The sequence below is a fragment of the Sabethes cyaneus genome, chromosome 1 (genome assembly GCF_943734655.1).
Source record: "Sabethes cyaneus chromosome 1, idSabCyanKW18_F2, whole genome shotgun sequence".
Lineage (NCBI taxonomy): Eukaryota > Metazoa > Arthropoda > Insecta > Diptera > Culicidae > Sabethes > Sabethes cyaneus.
The window spans coordinates 85,859,125-85,879,353 of NC_071353.1; the positions used below are offsets into that span (position 1 = coordinate 85,859,125).

The following is a 20,229-nucleotide window of genomic DNA, read 5'->3' on the forward strand; positions in this document are numbered from 1 at the left end:
TATTAAGTTAAGTTTAGGTGTCCAGCAGACTTCCACAACAGCGTAATCGTTAAGATTAGGGTACCTTAGCAGAACGTTAATAAAACCAGATGTCGTTAATTTCGCAACGAACTTTTATAATATTTCCGGATAGCACTCAAAATGAGTATTACTCATTAAAAAATCTATCCTGAGTTATTTAAGCTCAAAAATCGAATATAAATTTATGAACAGTGGGATTTCGATTTTGGCATGCTTCGATTTTGACACGGACCGAATTTAGCAACAAAAATATTTCACTTCCGAAAATATGCTTAAATATCAATCAGTTTCTGCATAGGTACATGTTCAAAATGACGCAAATGATGACGTCAGTATGTGCATGAAAAAAAGTTTGTAGCTGTAGAATTTTTCAAAATATAATTAACATGTAGGACTACGTTTTACCGCAGGGGGTCAAAAACTTGCTTGCGTCGGTCTGACGCTCTTGTCGGGCTTTTCGAGTATAAAATTGTTGCAATCGTAGATAAATCATTAATTGTTTATATATAAAATGGGCTATATACTCATTTTTGCTCAATTTTTCCATTACAAAAAGGGTCTCGATTTTGACAACATAGGCGAGACGCTTTTGTTGCCAAATATAAAATCCTACTGTAATTATTTAAAAAAGCATTTCATATTCATAAATTTTTATTTTTTATTGCATTGTGGATCGCGTCTTGTGCGTTGATTTTTATACGTCATACATATATGGATCTGATGACTGCAAGTTGTAGTTATCGAACTTGCAGTTAAAAGAATTGTAGCGAGAAATTTGGTCTGGGAGACGAGAGGCGAAATGATTATGAACTTATCTCTTTACATTTTGGAATTATGTTTCATTGGTTTTCTTAATATAGTGGGATCGTTTTTGGCTAGAACCATGCCCATTTGTGTGGCGATGTTGCGAAACATGCCTTTATGAAAAATAGGTAGTTTTTGAATGGACGATGGAATTAACGCGAGTGTCTCGTCTGTTTGTCTGTGCTTTAGCTTAAAAACACAAACAGTCAAACCACTACTTATCTAAGCACTCGTCGGATCGGAACGTCTTCTGTCCACTCTACACTACACATCAGACCATACACATGTGGAGCATGGTACCCGTACACACTAACTGCATGATGGTCTCTTATTCCCACCACTAGCAAGCAAAAACACGAAAAATCAGAGGGATTGTGTACAAGACACGACCGCATATATAGGTGACGCAGGACAACGTAAGTCTCTTAGTGATCTGTAGTGATAGTAGCATGTATTCATGCTTGTAATATTCGATTCTTCATGTATACATGCTATATGCAACATATATACATGCTACATGCGTTGTATGTAACATTTATCAAAGTAGTAACATTGCATACGTTCAATTCTCAACATATTGTGCATTTGAAAACAATTTAACAAAATCAAGAACACAAACTACCCGGCTTGCATTTTCATATGTACAAAAAAGGTAAAAATCAGCATTACGTACAGATATACATGCTAAATAAATCGTATTTCATGCGCAAAATTGGCATATCCGTACTATTTTGAAGGCGATATACATGATTACGAACAATTTTGAGCGTTACGACTCGACTATATAAGTATTTATATACGATAATATACGATTAAGCGCGAGTCGCTCCGTACGACTCTACGATTTTGTGCTGAAAATCGTATGTATGTCAGTCATTATCATTATATACGACAAAAAATCAACTTGATCCCACTTTATCCAGCTTTAGTTACGATTTCGAGTTTGTTAGGAGATATTTACGATAGTTTTCGTACATTGATATACGAGTTGGTGCTAGCTGGGTATTGCTTTCCTGCTACCTTACTGAAATTAAAGTTTGTTTTTATTACCCATGGTTCCCCACGTTGAAGGGATTTTACCAATTCAATCCTATTTTATCAACAGCACATCTTTTCACTACACTTCTTATGAAACGGCATTGGCAAGCATGCGTATTCATACAGAGTCGTATTATAACCGAACACTACAGCTGTAGCACATTTTTCCAACACAGATATCAAATTCGCCGAGGTTTAATCGTCTCGCAATAAATGTTGGGACAACGAACTTGTGTAATTTTTTCTGGCACACTTCCCTAACACAGACATCAATTTGGGCTAGGTTTATTCGCGTTCGTAAGAAATCTGTTAGCACGAAGGGGCTTTGCCACTCTTTCTGGCGTACTTCCCAAGCAAGGACATCAAAATGGTCTAGGTTTAACCGCGGTGTTAAGAAATCTTGTTGAAATGAGGAAACTTTGTCACTTGTTTTGGCTTGTTTCCCAAGCACAGATATCAAATTGGCATAGGTTTAAATCATCGTAAAGAATCTTCCGACCAATCGCGAAGCGAGAATTCTGGTAAAACATTGGTTCATTATTTTCAATTCTTCAATAGTTTAACATCAAAAATCCCTACTTTTCTTCATTTGGGTCAATTCTTAGAAGATTTTCCGATCGATTGGTGTAAGAATAGTGTAAATCAATCGGAAAACCGCTGAGCTATTAGCGCTCAAAACCTTTCATTTTTCGTGACGCTCGCATTTTTCGATTTTTAGGAATGACACCCTATCTCAAAACTTGCCGTAAGACGTAATCCTACGTCAAAAACGAACGGCGATGATACGGTTTATTCGTCAGCGGCTTCAACGGCGAGTAGCACAACGAGATACACACACGGAAAGCACGAAACTATGTGCTAGCAAAAAAATTAACAAGCCTCAACTGCTTCACTAACACACATGCACTTTGCATTCGAAACACATTATTACACGAACTGCCGAAACGAAAATTTTCTTGCGCTCTGTAAGGACGCAGGGGAACTGTGGGTAAGACGAACAGGTTAAGAAGAACATCTAATATAATACAGAGAACTTATGATTTACAAAACCTAAATACAGTTTACTTCAGTTCAATATATTGTTTTCAAAAGAAGCTAGTGAAAAATTTAACTAAAAATGTTTTTCAATGTGTATTTTGAGTTTTAAAAATGGTCCGAAAAAGTGAACTTTTTTGGTGCTGCGGGTGAAACGGACAATGTGTGGGGGTAAGATGGACAGGTATTCTAAATCGCCCCAACTGAGAGCATATTATTATTTTTGACCCTTAACAAATTGAATACATAAAATACGGTGGTGTAACGTGCAAAAAGTGAAGGGGGCAGTCCACCCCCTCCCACCAGTGGCAGCCAATCGAAAATTGTTTGGCAGCGGCAATATGATCAAGCATTCCAAAGTCTATTTCGTGCCTGGCTGCTACTAATTTGTTTGAAGTCCACATTTGCCGGTTAAATTTTCATTTTTGTGCATGAGATAATACTAAGAAGCAAGATCAACAATTTTATTACAATATGTTCACTGACCATCTTACCCACACTGGCAGCTGTCCATTTCACCCCACCATTATACATATTTTTAAAGCGTTCACAATTTTTCATATGTAAATAAAATTACCTATTTTTTCAATGCAGACGTTACTTGAAAAGCTATTAAATCGAAATACTTCATGTTATGGGTTACATTTTAGAATTAAACCACTCAAAAAGCTTATTTTCGATGGCAAAAAAGTTACATCCAAACGCAGAATCCCTTCCAATTTTCAGTTTTTCTGTACTTTATCAAAATTTGAAAGTTCGAAATGATGATGGATACGTTCAGAAATCATGAGATAGTAAGATGGTTAAATGCCCATCAAAACATTTACGAATTTTAATGCTTAACTGGTAGAATCAACCACCTGTCCGTCTTACCCACCTTGTTCGTCTTACCCACAGTTCCCCCACATAACTATGCGGGCAATGTGATTGCTTGAATACACAGACATGCATAACTGACAAGGAAAAACCTGAAATAGCTTGCTTCGGAATCGCACTTTTCATCACAATTAGCCCAAAACATCACTCATTCTGATATTAAATCACAATGAAAACTACTGATCTTTCGATTCTGCGTCTCGCGAAAACGCACAAGCGTCCGATCTCTCTGCTTTCCCATACCGAACTGGCTTCCACTACGTTTTTCGTCATTTAAAGCATGTATGCGGAAACTGATTGATATTTAAGCATATTTTTGGAAGTGAAATATCTTGTGTTGCCAAAAACGAATACTTTTGTTGCCAAAATCGAACCATGTCAAATTCGAAATCCAACTGTACACGAGAAAAAGTTTGTAGTTGTAGAATGTTTCGAAAAGTAATATTTTTATTGACGTAGGACTACGTCTTTCCGCAGAGTTTAAAAACTTGCACATACTGATGTCATAATTTTGGGTCATTTTGAACATGTATGCAAAAATTGATTGATGTTTAAGCATATTTTTGTTTGCGTGTTGCCAAAAACGAATACTTTTGTTGCCAAAATCAGTCCGTGCCAAAATCGAGGCATGCCAAAATCGTAATCCCCCTGTATAAATTTAGCATTTAGAATCATAAGAGCTCAAAAGCATCGATTCATTAATCGACCCAAAACGTTGACTAGAATCATAGTTCAACGTGCACCTTTGTTTACACCTTATGCACAGCAACTAAATTATTTAAACATTCAGCATTCTGTCTGATCATTACCCATTAACCTTTATTACCCTTTATCAGAGATAAGCAAGCTCATGTCAGAACGTTACCTCGAATAAAGCTTGGAAAACAGCTACACATTTGGACATCTCGCTTTGCGCAGAAAGTCAATCTATCTGGGGTACGAGACGAGCTCACGACAAAAAGTACAGGAGCTGTTTCATGTGCACGAAGTTGTTGCTGGGCCTGACTAGAGACGAGGCATCGTTAAGCACGTCGCACCGAAAATTCCACGTATCGAGACAAAGTCTCGCTCGTTTCCCTTTAGCGACGGTCGACTGTTGCACATAGCACGCATTGATTGCATGAGATTCGAAACTAAATAGAGCAAAGCTCGTTGTCTCTTCTCTTTGCTCGCGAGATTTCAGGAAGTCTGAATAATACGTAACGTAATTTTTCTTTGGCAGTAAAAGGCGAACGGCTCACTGGTAACTTTGCTCTTTTGTTCAGACTGAAATTAAAATGCTCTATTTTATTTTACGTACATGATAGAATGAAGGACCATGAAAAATAGGAAAGTCGCTTGCTCTGGTACATAATATGAGGTAAGCCGGCGGAGAGCATTATTTAAACGCTAGCTGAGCTTCTGCGAACGTCTAATTGGCATCTTATTGTCTGGACGCGACAAAGGAAGAAGCACCAAGGGCAAACGAGTCACGCTCGACTCGTGCACGTCTGCAGTTCCCGGTCGGTCGTGTTCATCGGCAGCTGAGGAAAGAAAAGTATGCTGAGCGTGTGTTGGAGCTGGAGCACTCGTTTCGCTGCCGTGCTGGAACATGTGGCTGCTAAAGTTCTGGAATTGGCAAGAAATATGCTACTCGCGACAACAAAACGACCAGAATCATCCCACGTCACTTGCAGCTGGCCACTTGGAGTGGTATTTCATCGTGACTCAGGACCATACACGAACGGCTTCGTCGATCGCATAGCTGCTGAGGCTTTCCAGTTGGTCCTTAGCAAGAAGCCGTGCCTGATTTGCGGCTACCGGTATTCCAATTTACCGAACAGAGAATTACGTTAAATGCGTTAGTGCAAGTTTATTGCAAGCTGGAGTTATGATAATCAAACAATCGGTCCTTTTAAGGACCACACAACGATTGAAGAGTTTATTATATTTGCTTGCCCAGTTAATAGCATAATAACACAGGCAACGAGGGAAAAGTTAAATTTTTCGCCATTGCGGACGACCAACAAATGACGGAAATAAGTTTTCTGGTCACGGGCGACATGTTTTGCGACTTCCAAAACGTCTGCAGGTTGTAAATGCTTTATTATCAGTGTTCTTTTGTAAGCCGCAGAAAAGTTGCGCAAAATTTTCAACTTTTTGAAACTCGCGCGCACCGTCTACCGATTACCAGTGGAAAAGCACTATTCAACGTAGAAACAGATCATAAAAATTTATTTACTGTTTGGTTTAGTGTGACTTGATTTCGTTTTAATAAAATAGATTCATTCAATTCATGGATATAACTCCAAAATTGGTTGAGGATTCAATGTATACAATGTTAGTACTTTGATAAACGTTACATATGTAGCTTGTATACATGAAGAATCGCATTATTACATACTTGGATACAACCTACTATCGCTACAGACTTACGTAGTCCTACGTCACCTATGCGGTCGTGTCTTGTGCACAACACCTCTGATTTTTTTTCTAATATCGAAGTAATGTATAAACTTGCCGTAGCGGGCCTGGGAAGCAAATCTCAGCAAGGGTGCTGGTTATGACACATTCCAGCGTTACGGGACACCATCCCTACTATGTAAATCAGTTGCTATTTCATCAAATCCCTGGAATTCAAGTGGAAGATCATGTCTTCGTTAATCAACTATTTTACAAGGTATTTGCTAAAAAGTTGGTGAAACAGGAAGCATTTCTCACAGTAAAAATGGGTGCTAATTGTGTCCCGTAACGCTGGAATGTGACTTATTACAAAATTTTATCGTGTGGAACACTTCATATAGGTTATAAACGAATAGAACGGTAGGTTGCGTTTTATTGCAAGTAAGTAAATTGGGATCTCTAACCACTGCTGCAATAATTTGAATTCTTATCACTTACCAACAATCGCCATGATTACAGCGGATTCACGTGACGCTATAGTTGGAAGAAAACGAAGCACATCATCCAGAACTGTCCATTTATTTAAATACGGCAGCAATTTTCCAATACACAATAAGCAATTCACTCGAACAGATACGTTGCAGCTATGCAAGCACACATTTTTGATACGCGGCAGTAGAGAATTTTTCATGCATTGAAAATTAACGAGATGTCCGAACGAAGGAATAACTCTCAAACATAACTCTTGAATTTGCTGGGAACTCGATTCTAGGGCTCTATATGCTATTGGTAGTATAATGGCTTCCATCTCACTTGTTGGTATTAATTTTATCAGTAGCTCTATGTTATTCATGAAAATCAATAAAATTTCTGTCGGCTCCTGCAAATTCATGATTGGCTTTAAATGCGTCAACACGTGTTTTTCGAATTCAGCTTGTGTACAATTCTCCGCGATCAGCAAAACACTTGGCAGTACAAAAGGTATCATCGTGATACACACGAACTCTTTCACAATACAAGGTAGAACCATATGCAAATTGATGCGTGCGGATAACAACCGAATAATTTGTGGCAAATCTTTGTAAAATTTGGCTTTTTCCTGATTATTTCTTTGTATAATCGTACGAAGGAAAGTAAGGGTTTTTACACCCGCATCTTCAAAGTACGGCACCTAAAAGAACGGAACGCTAGTTAAAGTTATCTGATATGTGCTTTGCAAGTAATATCACAGAGAACAGACATCCATTCAGGAACAAATTTTTCTTGAATTCTTGGATAAAATTTCAAATTAAAATCACCTAATATACTAGCGACACCACCACTATAGTTTCCCAACTAAATGATTCTTTTGATTTGCACACTGACAACCTTTGGCTCCACTGGCGCTAGTATATATGGACTATATGCGTCATGCTAGCGCCAGAAGCTAGCTGTTGTGAGTTTAGTGCAGAATTTTACGCGCCTTTAGCGACATCATCACTATAGTTTCCCAACTAATTTGACATACGTTTTATCCAAGTGGGGATTTTTCGCTTGCATGTCTGTTCTCTGTGGTAATAAGCTCATGGAGTAATTGTAATAACACTGGAACCACCGCCACCATTATTTAAAACTATTAGGTAAAGCATGTAAAGCAAAGTAAAGTCACAGAGAACAGACATCCATTCAGGAACAAATTTTTTGGGCATTGTTGGATAAAATTTCAAATTAAAATCACCTAATATGCTAGCGTCACCACCACTATAGTTTCCCAACTAAATGATTCTTTTGATTTGCACACTGACAACCTTTGGCTGCTCTGGCGCTAGTATATATGGACTATACGCGGTATGCTAGCGCCAGAAGCTAGCTGTTGTGAGCTTAGTGTAGAATTTTATGCGCCTTCAGCAACATCATCACTATAGTTTCCCAACTAATTTGACATAAGTTTTATCCAAGTGGGGACCTTTCGCTTGGATGTCAGCGATAATTAACGAATATTAACTGAACAGATTTTTCGTGACGTTACAACGGAGCTACGACCCTCTCTGTGTAAAGCAGAGCGTTGTAACGTCACGAAAAATAAACGCTATTTAAAAATTTATTTCACTAATTATCGGAATTCTGAACATGGCAAGTTGTTCAGTATTCATCTCTTATCAAATCATAGAAGAAAGTCTTTAGATAAAATTTGAAAGAAAATTTGAAAGATAGCAGAATTTTTATGTTTTACCTTTGTTATACTATAAAATCGAACCGAGGCCCGGAGGGCCGAGTCACATATACCAATCGATAGGGTTCGACGAACTGAGCAATGTCTTTGTGTGTGTGTGTGTGTGTGTGTGTGTGTGTGTGTGTGTGTGTGTGTGTGTGTGTGTGTGTGTGTGTGTGTGTGTGTGTGTGTGTGTGTGTGTGTGTGTGTGTGTGTGTGTGTGTGTGTGTGTGTGTGTGTGTGTGTGTGTGTGTGTGTGTGTGTGTGTGTGTGTGTGTGTGTGTGTGTGTGTGTGTGTGTGTGTGTGTGTGTGTGTGTGTGTGTGTGTGTGTGTGTGTGTGTGTGTGTGTGTGTGTGTGTGTGTGTGTGTGTGTGTGTGTGTGTGTGTGTGTGTGTGTGTGTGTGTGTGTGTGTGTGTGTGTGTGTGTGTGTGTGTGTGTGTGTGTGTGTGTGTGTGTGTGTGTGTGTGTGTGTGTGTGTGTGTGTGTGTGTGTGTGTGTGTGTGTGTGTGTGTGTGTGTTTGTGTGTGTGTGTGTGTGTGTGTGTGTGTGTGTGTGTGTGTGCGCTTCATTTTCTATCGCCTGTTGTTCGGAGCTGGCTGAACCGATTCGTTCGATTTTACTTTTGTTTGAAAGGTACTATTGCCTAGTGTATTATCCAGGTTAGTCTCATATAACTGGTGCTTACATACTTACATTATCCATCTAGCTCCCCCCATCTACTAACAACAATTCCTTTCCCAAAATACTTGTGAAGATGCAGAGGATTCCCTGGTCTTAGCAACAAGTATTGGACTAACATTCCTTCCCATCCCACCAGGACCCGCATTCGGACATGGCCGGCGTCGGTATTGATCAGCATGCAGGGACCTGATAAGGTTTATTTATTTATATTCTGTTAAATTCATCTGACAGTGTCTACATGAATACTAATTGCTAATTAAAAATTTCTTTTACGTAGTCTTTGTACAAACTTATGGGATGGTTGTCCGAAGTCGAATAGCTCTTCCACTGTCGAAAATGTTCTAATGCAAGCAGTTACAGGCTCGTTAAAACCGAAAGCAGTGCGATGACTTTTGCCACAAACACTGCCTGCTGGATTCTACGTCGGTGTTCAAGTGAATCTAGGTCAAGAAGACGGCAACGATCCAAGTATGGCGGGAGCTCCTCTGGATTACGCCACGGTAGATGTCGCAAGGCCATCCGGATAAATTTTCTCTGCACTCTCTCGACACGTAAGTTCCACGATACTTGCTGAGGATTCCAAACTAAGCAACAGTTCTCAAGCAGCGGTCGAACTAGAGCGCAGTATAGCGACTTGAGGCAGTGGGGATCCTTGAAGTCCCGACCAATTTTTGCAATAAATCCAAGCTGACGCATTGCTTTCGAGATAATTGATTCGCGGTGTAAGTTAAATGTGAGCTTAGTGTCCAGCAAAATTCCAAGGTCAGTAACATGGTCGATGCAATTCAGTTCCATCTATTCGATAATTAAAAAGAATCGGAGTTTTTAAGCGGTAAAAACTCATCACCTCGCATTTCGCAACACTTATTGTAAGCCAGTTTTGTTTACACCATATAACAAATACGTCGAGCAAAGCTTGAAGGCGGCGACAATCCTCCATTTTTTCAACAGCCAAAAACAATTTCAAGTCATCAGCATATACAAGTCTGCAACCAGCACCCAATAGGAACGTAACATCGGTTGCACAATGAGGAACGGTGTGCTGTCCCAAGTATGCTTTTTCCAGCCATCATTTTGCAATTTTCATCGGTCCTGGTCAATAACGGAGTAGCAGCACACGGGCGGTATCCTATGCTTATGCTTATGCTTATGCTTATAGGTGCTATTGCCTAGTGTATCACTATGGAGTTGTTTCATGGTCCGATTTTTGTTTAAAAGTTGTGAGTACTACCTGACACGAGTTTCTCCGGAATCCAGACAACCGATTTCAATGATCTTAGTACCAAATGAAAGCTCTTGCTATAATATAAAAATTGTGAGGAAGTTTTATTGAGAACAAACAAGTAGTTTAAAAGTTAACCTTAAAAAACCTGTTTTGACAAGGTAATAATTATCGCCTGTTTCTCAGAGATGGCTAAACCGATTTTTGTGCTATTAGTCTCATTTGTCTCATTTGTCATTAGTCTCAAAGGCCTAATAGATCACTATTGATGTGTTTTTCGATTGAACGCTTAATTTGAAAGTTATGGACAATCGTGTACCACACATCAATATTAACAATAATTTATAATAATTTTAACTAAGACAATTTATCAAGTTTCAATTATCTTAGTATCAAACGAATGGTTTTGACACTGCGAATGTATCTGCAAAATTTCATAAGAATTCGTTTCCCGGTCAAAAGATATTAACCCTCGAACACTCGCGGCAGCTTTTTAACACGGTTACTCGCGCGCACAAAAGCCCAAAACCAAAAAAACGTGCTTTCAGATTGGTTTCAGATTTATCGAACTATTGGAAGAGTTTCTTGAAATTGAAAGCTCTATCGTCTGGTCGAATTTAAATTTTGATTAATCCCCCTTAAAGTGAAATAAAAAAATTATTTTTCTTCAGTTTCAATATAACACATTGACGAGTTCTGCAAAGTTTTAGAGCACATTATTACAAGAAATTTTGCTGAAGACAGCAACCTTCTATCTATTCAGCGAAGATAGAAAAACCTTCCCAAGGAACAAAACGGCAGCACCTAAGAGACTAGATGTGGAATAAGAGTTGTCTAGTAGCATCCAGTGCTGAATAAACGAATTTGCTGAAGTACGTGCTGTGTAAACGTCATATCCCAGATTTTTTCTAGCTTCTAACCAACATCTACAGTTGTTATGTTAGTGTGGAACAAGAGTTGATTGAACGTTGTACAATTGTATCAACAGCACCGCTAAAAGCAAGTGTGGAATACTGGTCGCTTAAAGGCATCGAAGAGAATGCATGTCGAATAAGCGCTGTGCAAACGTATCAGCAGCACCGCTAAGAGAGGTGGAATAAGAGCCGCCTGAGGACAACCAATAACATAAACAACACTTCGAAATTATTATTAGATCCTCTTTATTACACATGTCAGGAAACAAATAAATTACTCAGCTTTTTTCAATTTTAAGACAAAGCACTTCTCGCCCTTAAAAACTATATTCGCACGAAGAAACTTTCCGAAATCCTACCGCATACATTTCGTATAGCAGGAGAACTGGAAACGATACATGTCTCAATTTCGTACGTTTCGTCGATAGCTCCGTCAAAAATATACTTTACAATGCCAAACAAAAGAACCGTGGGGAAGAAACACTTGGTCTTGGGACCAACGATTCTATTGCGGGATCATTGTATACTAGACCTGCGAATCCAAATCGTTCACTATACAAATCGCTGGGTAGTAGATTTACACAGCACCATCAAACACCTACAAAAAAGTACTCAGATTTTCGACAATTTACACTCTGTTTATTTATCGCTCTGAAAGTTATCACTAAAACAACTGTGGAATAGGTATGGAATAAGAGTAGAATTAATGTTGCGGAAACGTATCAGCAACAATGCTAAGAGCGGGTGTGGAATACCGGTTGCTTAAAGGCAACCATGGAAATGCATGTCTAATAAACGTTGTGCAAACGCATCAGCAGCTCGTCAGCAGCATTGCTGACAGCAAGTGTGAAATAAAAGTGGAATAAGTGTGGAAAGAGCGTTGCGCAAACGTATCAGCCGCATTGTTGAGAGCAAGTGTGGTGAAAGAGTGGAATAAGAGTGGAATGAATGTTGCGCAAACGTTGCTAAGAGGAAGTCTTTAATAAGAGTCTAATAATTGTAGTACAAACACAAACGTATCAGCAGCAGCATCACTAAGAACAGGTGTGAAATAAAAAGTGCTTGATGGCAGCCAATAACACCAATAACTTGAATGACACTTTGAACTTTACACTTTATACTTCTTATATATATTATTCCCACTTTATTTTTTTGATAGATTAATAGAAAAAAATTATATCCCAGAAATATTTTCTTCGCAAGTGGATTAATACAACAGTAAACTTATACTACCGACTCAATCGAGTTACTCGCAATGGATTCGCTAAACGAGATGAATCCAGTGGCGATGCCACCACTGCTGGTAGTGCCGCAATCGCATGGCCAGCTCCCGCTGCCGCTGCGCGAAAACCCCACTCCTTCTCTTGCCATCCGCTGCTGTGTTTTTGGATGAAAAACCTTGAATCCGACCCGATGACAATTAGATGTGCACAGACAGCGAGCGGGTTACAGCAGCAATAAGCTCCGGACTACCGGTGATGACGGAATGACAAAAGTAATCCTCCTCTGCGGCACTAACACGAACCACTCCTGCTGCAAACTAATCACAAATGAACAGCCGCAAACATTGTTCGCAGCTAGTACAAATAGTTTATAACTGTTTAATATGTGCTGAATAAAGGTTTCTAGCGTAATATGTACAGCAGGTGCCTAACATGATTTAAGAAGCTACTCTTCAGCGCTTAAATATCTTTTAGCCGAGGTTTGTTTCTCGCTTGACAAACTTAAACTTGTAAATCTACATCGGCTAAAAACTCGGCGCCTGTCATATGTCAGATTATCTCAGATGCGTTCGTCGACGGCTTCCGACCCACAGGATGTAAGTTCGAATCTGGATGAGTGAAAAAGTAAAATGGCGGGCTAGATGAATTTTGAGACAATCAATAATTTCCTACTAAGTCTCTCATATAAATCATAATAATAATATGAATACAAAAATGGACATGAAAATAACGAAACCCACAAAATAATATAAATACTTCCTACATATATTTTTCTTTTTGCTTGTTTAAATGTCGAACTGCTGTGGAATAAACGTAGTTTCAGTGCCATCAGCAGTAGTTTAATAAACATACCTATACGTACTGAATAAACGTTTAACTATGCGTTGCATAACAGTTATACAAATGCATCTTCCACGCCCATAACCAGCACTGTGCTGTTTAAATTCTCCAAAACCCACTGGATAAGCATTGAACAGAGGTATTTAGACATACTTGAAAAGCAGCTATAAAGCACATGCTGAATAAAAGCTGTCGGTTAAACGTTTAATAAGCAAAAATTGTTCCTTGGGTTATTTATTGTACAGTTGGATTTCGAATTTGGCAACATTCGATTTTGGCATGCCTCGATGTTGGCAACAAAAGTACTCGTTTTTGTCAACACAAGATATTTCACTTCCAAAATTATGCTTAAATATTAATCAGTGTCTGCATACATGCTTTACATGACGAAAAAATGATGCCCTCAGTATGTACATGAAAAAACCCGAATTAATCCACCTAGCGGCGTGACCTAGCCTTTCTACTGCCGCAATAATCATTATTTAATTTCCCAGGTACATCTATAATTAACTTGACTATATTCTTAAATATCCTTTCCGTATTCCTCAAAATACTCATTTGCCAGTAAAATTCACAACGTATTGCGTAGAGCAATTATATTTTCTTTCCTTGGGTGCGTAAATACTTGTAAGCGTTTAGTTATTTAGTCGTACCTTATTTAGTTTTATAATATTTACGTGATTTATAGAAAAATAATGTAGACACAAAAGATAATTTTTGCAGACTTCAATGAATATATATAGAAAATTAGAAATTAACCCTCTAACGGGTCTACAGACGGCCTTAACTTTCGGGCTTTAGAGCCACATACGAAACTTGTTTTGAATTGACAATATGAAATATGTGTTTATAGCAGATTTTTTGATATTTTGATATTAATACCATGCGTTCAAAAATTAGCATCTTTGAAAAACAAAAGTTCAGAAAAATTATTATGATGCTTCGCTTTTGAAGAAAAACGAATTCTACAACAAAATGAATAATCTCAAAATTTTGCTATTAGTTTGCTTGGCTTGAATTTTGCAATATATCTGAATTAGAAAAAATAACTGATTAAAGCATTAGATATGAAAAAGAAAAATTGAACTTTTTCTTAGCTGGCGCTCCTTCAGATAATTATTTTTGCATGAAAATCAAAACTTAAGGTTCTTTTGAATGTAATTCATGAAAAGATAGTCATTAGCTTGATCGCATCGTTTTTCCAATGTATCCAATGTTATAGGGCTAGGAAAACAAGATGAGGTCGAAAAATAGTGCAAAAGCTGCGCCATAAACATGCTTGAGAATGGGAAATATGATCGATATGATTTCCAGTGCTTGTCATTTTTTATTTATTTATTAAAACATGATTCATGACATAACACATCTGTCCTTTAAAATGTCACTAACGAAAATAAATCTTACAAAATTACTACCGTGCAACGTTTACTTCCTATTTTTCATATAACATTTCTAAGTTCTAGTATCTATTGATTGAAAAGAGCATCTACTGATGCGGAAAATTTGTTTGAAATTTGTATAAATTTATTTGTAAAAATCAATTTACTAGTATTTTTAATCCTATCACCACTAATGCATTAGAAAAAAGTTACATATTATGCATTAAGGGTCGAAAACGACCCAAGTTTTGAAATTGCTCTCATTCATCCATTTTCAATCCGAATTTCGTTTTCTTTACATCGTTTGAAAGATATGGGCAAAAACAAGCACCCAAGGTATATTGGGGAATATTTGTTGACTGATGGCCACTTCTGCGTCGGTTCCGGAACACCCACTACCAGGTCCCGGGGGACATTTTTATATTTTGAGATAATTCATTTTGCGGCACATCAAATCACATTGGCTTGATAAAATAAGATTAATGGAAGTGCAATGGGAGCATTTTGGACCCAAGCGGCCATTTCCTTATTGGTTCTGGAACATCCGGTACCCGGTTTTTGAGGACAATTTTGAATTTTAGGATGATTTATCTTGCGACACGTCAAATTACATCAGCTTGATAACGTAAGACTATTGAAAGTATAATAAAGACATTTTGAAGGCAAATGGCTACATCAGCATTGGTCTCGGAACATCCGGTACCCGGGTTTTGGGGCCATTTTTGTATTTTAGGATAACCCATCTTGCGACACATCAAATCACATCGGCTTGATTAAATAAGACTGATGAAAATAAAATAAGGTCATTTAGAAGCCAAATGGCCATTTTACCATCGGTTCCGGAACATCCGGTACCTGGTTCCGCGGGATATTTTTGGATTATGAAATAATTCATCTTGCGGCACATCAAATCACAACGCCTTGAGCAAATAAATAAAGACAAATGGCCATTTCATCATCGGTTCCGGAACATCGGGTGCACGGTATATGAGAACATTTTTGGATAGGATAATTCATCATGCGCCACATTAAATCACATTGGCTTGATCAAATAACACTAATGGAAGTACAATGTAAAAATGTTGGAGCCAAAATTACCATTTCACCATCGGTTCCGGACTATCCGTTATCCGGGTTTTGGGGACATTTTTGGATTACAAGGTAATTCATCTGCCCCGGTATAAATACCGGGTACCGGATTATATGCGACTGACGCCCCATTATACTTCCATTGTTGTTATTTTATCAACCCGATGTGATTTGAGGTGCCGCATGGTGAATTATATCAAAAACCAAAAATGTCCCCCGAAACTGGTACCGGACCCAGTACCGATGGTAAAGTGGCCATTTGGCTTCTAAATGACATTGTTTTACTTCCATCAGTCTTATTTTATCAAGCCGATGTGATTTCATATGTCGCATTATGAGTTATCCTAAAATACAAAAATGTCCCCAAAAACCGGGTACCGGATGTTCCAGGACCGATGCTTATGTAGCCATTTGCCTTCAACATGTGTTTATCATACTTTCAATAGTCTTATTTTATCAATGTGATGAAATTTGACGTGCCGCAATAGAAATCATCCTAAAATTCAAAAATGGCCTCAAAAACCAGGTACGGGATGTTCCGTAACCGATTGGGAAGTGGCCATTCGGGTCCAAAATGTCCCCATTGTACTTCCACTAGTCTTATTTTATCAAGCCAATGTGATTTGATGTGCCGCAAAATGAATTATCTCAAAATATAAAAATGTTCCCCGGGACCTGGTAGTGGGTGTTCCGGAACCGACGCAGAAGTGGCCATCAGTCAACAAATATTCCCCAATATACCTTGGGTGCTAGTTTTTGGCCATATCTTTCAAACGAGGTAAAGAAAACGAAATTCGGATTGAAAATGGATGAATGAGAGCAATCTCAAAACCTGGGTCGTTTTCGACCCTAATGCATAATATGTAACTTTTTTTGCTGTGGCTCTTCTAGATGTCGCTGAAAGCTGAAACTTCGCCACAATGCTAATTTTCCAAAGTTAGGAAAAGTCAGAAAATTTCAAGTCTCTAACTCGTACCGTTACTGAGTATCAAGCTTTGTAAGTATGCCGATGGGTCGAAAACGACCCCAATGCACTAGGAAGGTTAAATTAACTGCTATTCTTCGCGTTTTGCTTTTCTTGTACAATTGTGAGCAACAGCAAGTGAAGAAAATGACAATTGAATTCTGAAATCAAAGAAAAGAAAAAACTTTTCGATTGAATCTCACTATTTAATATTTATTTGCGACAGATACGTAGTTCACCTACGACGTGCAGGCTTCATCAGTGTCTTATTTCAAAGCGTATACGTATCTGTCGCGAATAAATTTGAAATAGTGGAATTTAGTCGGTAAAAGTTTTTTCTTTCCTCTAATTTCAGAGTTCGTATTCCACTAAGAGGCTTCAATAACTTCAGACAATTGACATAATTCTCACTTTGCTTGAATTTCAATGCAAATTTAAAAATTGCAAATTGTCATCACATACACACGTATATACATACCTACATACATACATACATACATACATACATACATATATACATACATACATACATACATACATACATACATTATACACATTGGATACAATCAACATTTGATTGATATGTTTTGATTTCACACGTTTTAACGGTTTAATATACGGTGCTTAAGTGTTAAAGTTTGAATAACTTTTGAATGAACCGCCCGATTTTAAATAACTTGGTTTCGTTTGATAGATCTCAGCAGTAATTTTCAAATAATAATAAAATGTGTGATGTTTTTCATTGAATTGATGGTTATATGTTACAAAAATATGTTTTAAATACTATTTTTTCACATTTCTTTATGTAACTTTCAAACTACAAGTCCAATCGTCATGAAATTTGGAAGTTAAGGGTTTGCAAGGCTCCCCTCTCATATGCAATCAATTTTGTTCAAATCAGTTAAGGGACCTATGAGATAATGAAGTCCCATATTTTTCGTATTTTTATACATAACTTTTGAACTAAAAGTCCGATCAGTATGAAATTCAATAGCGACCAATGGGACACCTAGACCTTTCATTTGACACTAAGAACATTAAAATCGGTCCAGCCATCTCCAAAAAAAGTGAGTGAGATTAAAAGCGTCACATACACACACACACACACACACACACATACACACACACACACATACATACACACACACAGAAAATGCTCAGTTTTCGAAACTGAGTCGAATGGTATATGACATTCGGCCCGCAGGACCTTCTTTCTATTTCCGGTTTTCCGAGTGATTTCTATACCTTTATACTATATATTTATATAGTAGAAAGGCAAAAAGTTATATGGTTTCGAACAATATTTTTATTGCCGTAGGACTACGTCTTACCGCAGGGTGTCAATAACTTATTTACACCGGACGGATAGCTATTGGCGGACTTTTTAAACATAAAATGGTTGCAATCGTTAATTAATGATATTTAGTCAATTTCTTATGCATTTACATTAAATTTTTTCATATCGAAAACGGGTCTCGATTTTGGCACGGTTTTGATTTTGGCAACATAGGCGACACGCTTTGTTGCCAAATTCGATATCCTACTGTATATGAATTTGTGAAATCAGTTTTTCTATTTTAGTTTTTTTTGGAATTGTTGTATGACTTTTACATGTATTGTACAAATAGTTATACAAATAGTTGTACAAATAGTTAAAATACACAACTTTGCTAAATATAGTATACCTCTATGTTTGCTTGTTCAGGAACTGTAGAATTTTGATTATAAAAAATACCCTAATTTTGACTCCGAATTGCTAGACTACCAACCGACGGATAGGGTATTGTCGATATCGTCGGGCCACTGTTATGGTCGGGCCATCGCGATTTTACAATTTTAGTAACTCATGATATCTATGATACAATCATTGTAAAACTTCTTACTGTGATAGCTAACTGTTCGCAATATTGTGAGTTTCAATCGTGTATTCAAAACACCCGTACTGAATTCAGTGACTAAATCTTCCAAAAAAACCCGAATTAATCCACCTAGCGGCGTGACCTAGCCTTTCTACTGCCACAATAATCATTATTTAATTTCTCAGGAACTTAATTGTAGATGTATAGATGTTATATTAGACTATATTTTAAAATATCCGTTCCGTATTCCTCAAAATCCTTATTTGCCAGTAAAATTCACAACGTATTGTGTAGAATAATTATATTTTCTTTCCTTGGGTGTGTAAATACATGTAAGCGTCATTTACGTTACTTGATGAACACCTTATTTAGTTTTATAATATCTATAGAAAAATAATGTAAACACAAAAGATAATTTTTACAGACTTGAATGAATATGTATAGAAAATTAGAAATTAGCCCTCTAACGGGTCTACAGACGGCCTTAACTTTCGGGCTTCAGAGCCACATACGAAACTTGTTTTGAATTGATAATATGAAGTATTTGTTCATAGCAGATTTTTTGATATTTTGATATTAATACCATGCATTCAAAAGTTAGCATCTTTGAAAAACAAGAGTTCAGAAAAATTATTATTATATTTCGCTTTTGAAGAAAAAGGATATCTACAACAAAATGATTGATCTCAAAATTTTACTATTGGTTTGCTTGGCTTCAATTTTGCAATATATCTGAATTAGAAAAAAATTACTGGAAACGATATGGATGTGGATATGGAAACGAGAAATGGAACTATTTCTTAGCTAGCACTCCTTCAGATAATTATTTTTGCATGAAAATCAAAACTTAAGCTTCTTTTGAATGTACTTTCATGAAAAGATAGTCATTAGCTTGATCGCATCGTTTTTACAATGTTAGAGGGTTAGGAAAACAAGATGAGGTCGAAAAATAGTGCAAAAGCTGCGCCATAAACATGCTTGAGAATGGGAAATACGATCGATATGATTCCCAGTGCTTGTCTTTTTTGATTTATTTATTAAAACATGATACATGACATAAGACATCTGTCCTTTAAAATATCACTAACGAAAACAAATCTTACAAAATTTCTACCGTGCAACGTTTACTTCCTATTTTTCATATAACATTTCTAAGCTCTAGTATCTATTGATTGAAAAGAGCATCTATTGATGCGCAGAATTTGTTTGGAATTTGTACAAATTTATTTGGAAAAATCAACTCACTAGTATTTTTGATTCTATACACCACTATACCTACATGCTTAAATAAACTGCTTTTCTTCGCTTTTTGCTTTTCTTGTACAATTCTGAGTAACAGCAAGTGAAGAAATCTGAAATCAAAGAAAAGAAAAAACTTTTCGATTGAATCCCACTATTTAATATTTATTTGCAACAGATACGTAGTTCACCTACGACGTGCAGGCTTCATCAGTGTCTTATTTCAAAGCGTATACGTATCTGTCGCGAATAAATATTAAATAGTGGAATTTAGTCGGTAAAAGTTTTTTCTTTTCTTTAATTTCAGAGTTCGTATTCCACTAAGAGGCTTCAAAAACTTCAGACAATTGCCATGTTTCTCACTTTTCTTGAATTTCATTGCAAATTTTAAAATTGCAAATTGTCATCACATACATACATACATACATACATACATACATACATACATACATACATACATACATACATAC

General features: G+C 37.2%; 1 protein-coding gene across 1 annotated transcript in view; it reads right to left on the minus strand.

The window, feature by feature from the left end:
• LOC128734182 (SCY1-like protein 2) overlaps window positions 1-20,229 on the minus strand; it is a 189,279-nt gene that overhangs the window by 72,911 nt on the left and 96,139 nt on the right. Inside the window, exon 4 of the mRNA XM_053828243.1 lies at window positions 6,655-7,327. Within this exon, the coding sequence (XP_053684218.1) occupies window positions 6,655-7,327 (673 nt within the window). The remainder of the gene's footprint in view (window positions 1-6,654; window positions 7,328-20,229) is intronic.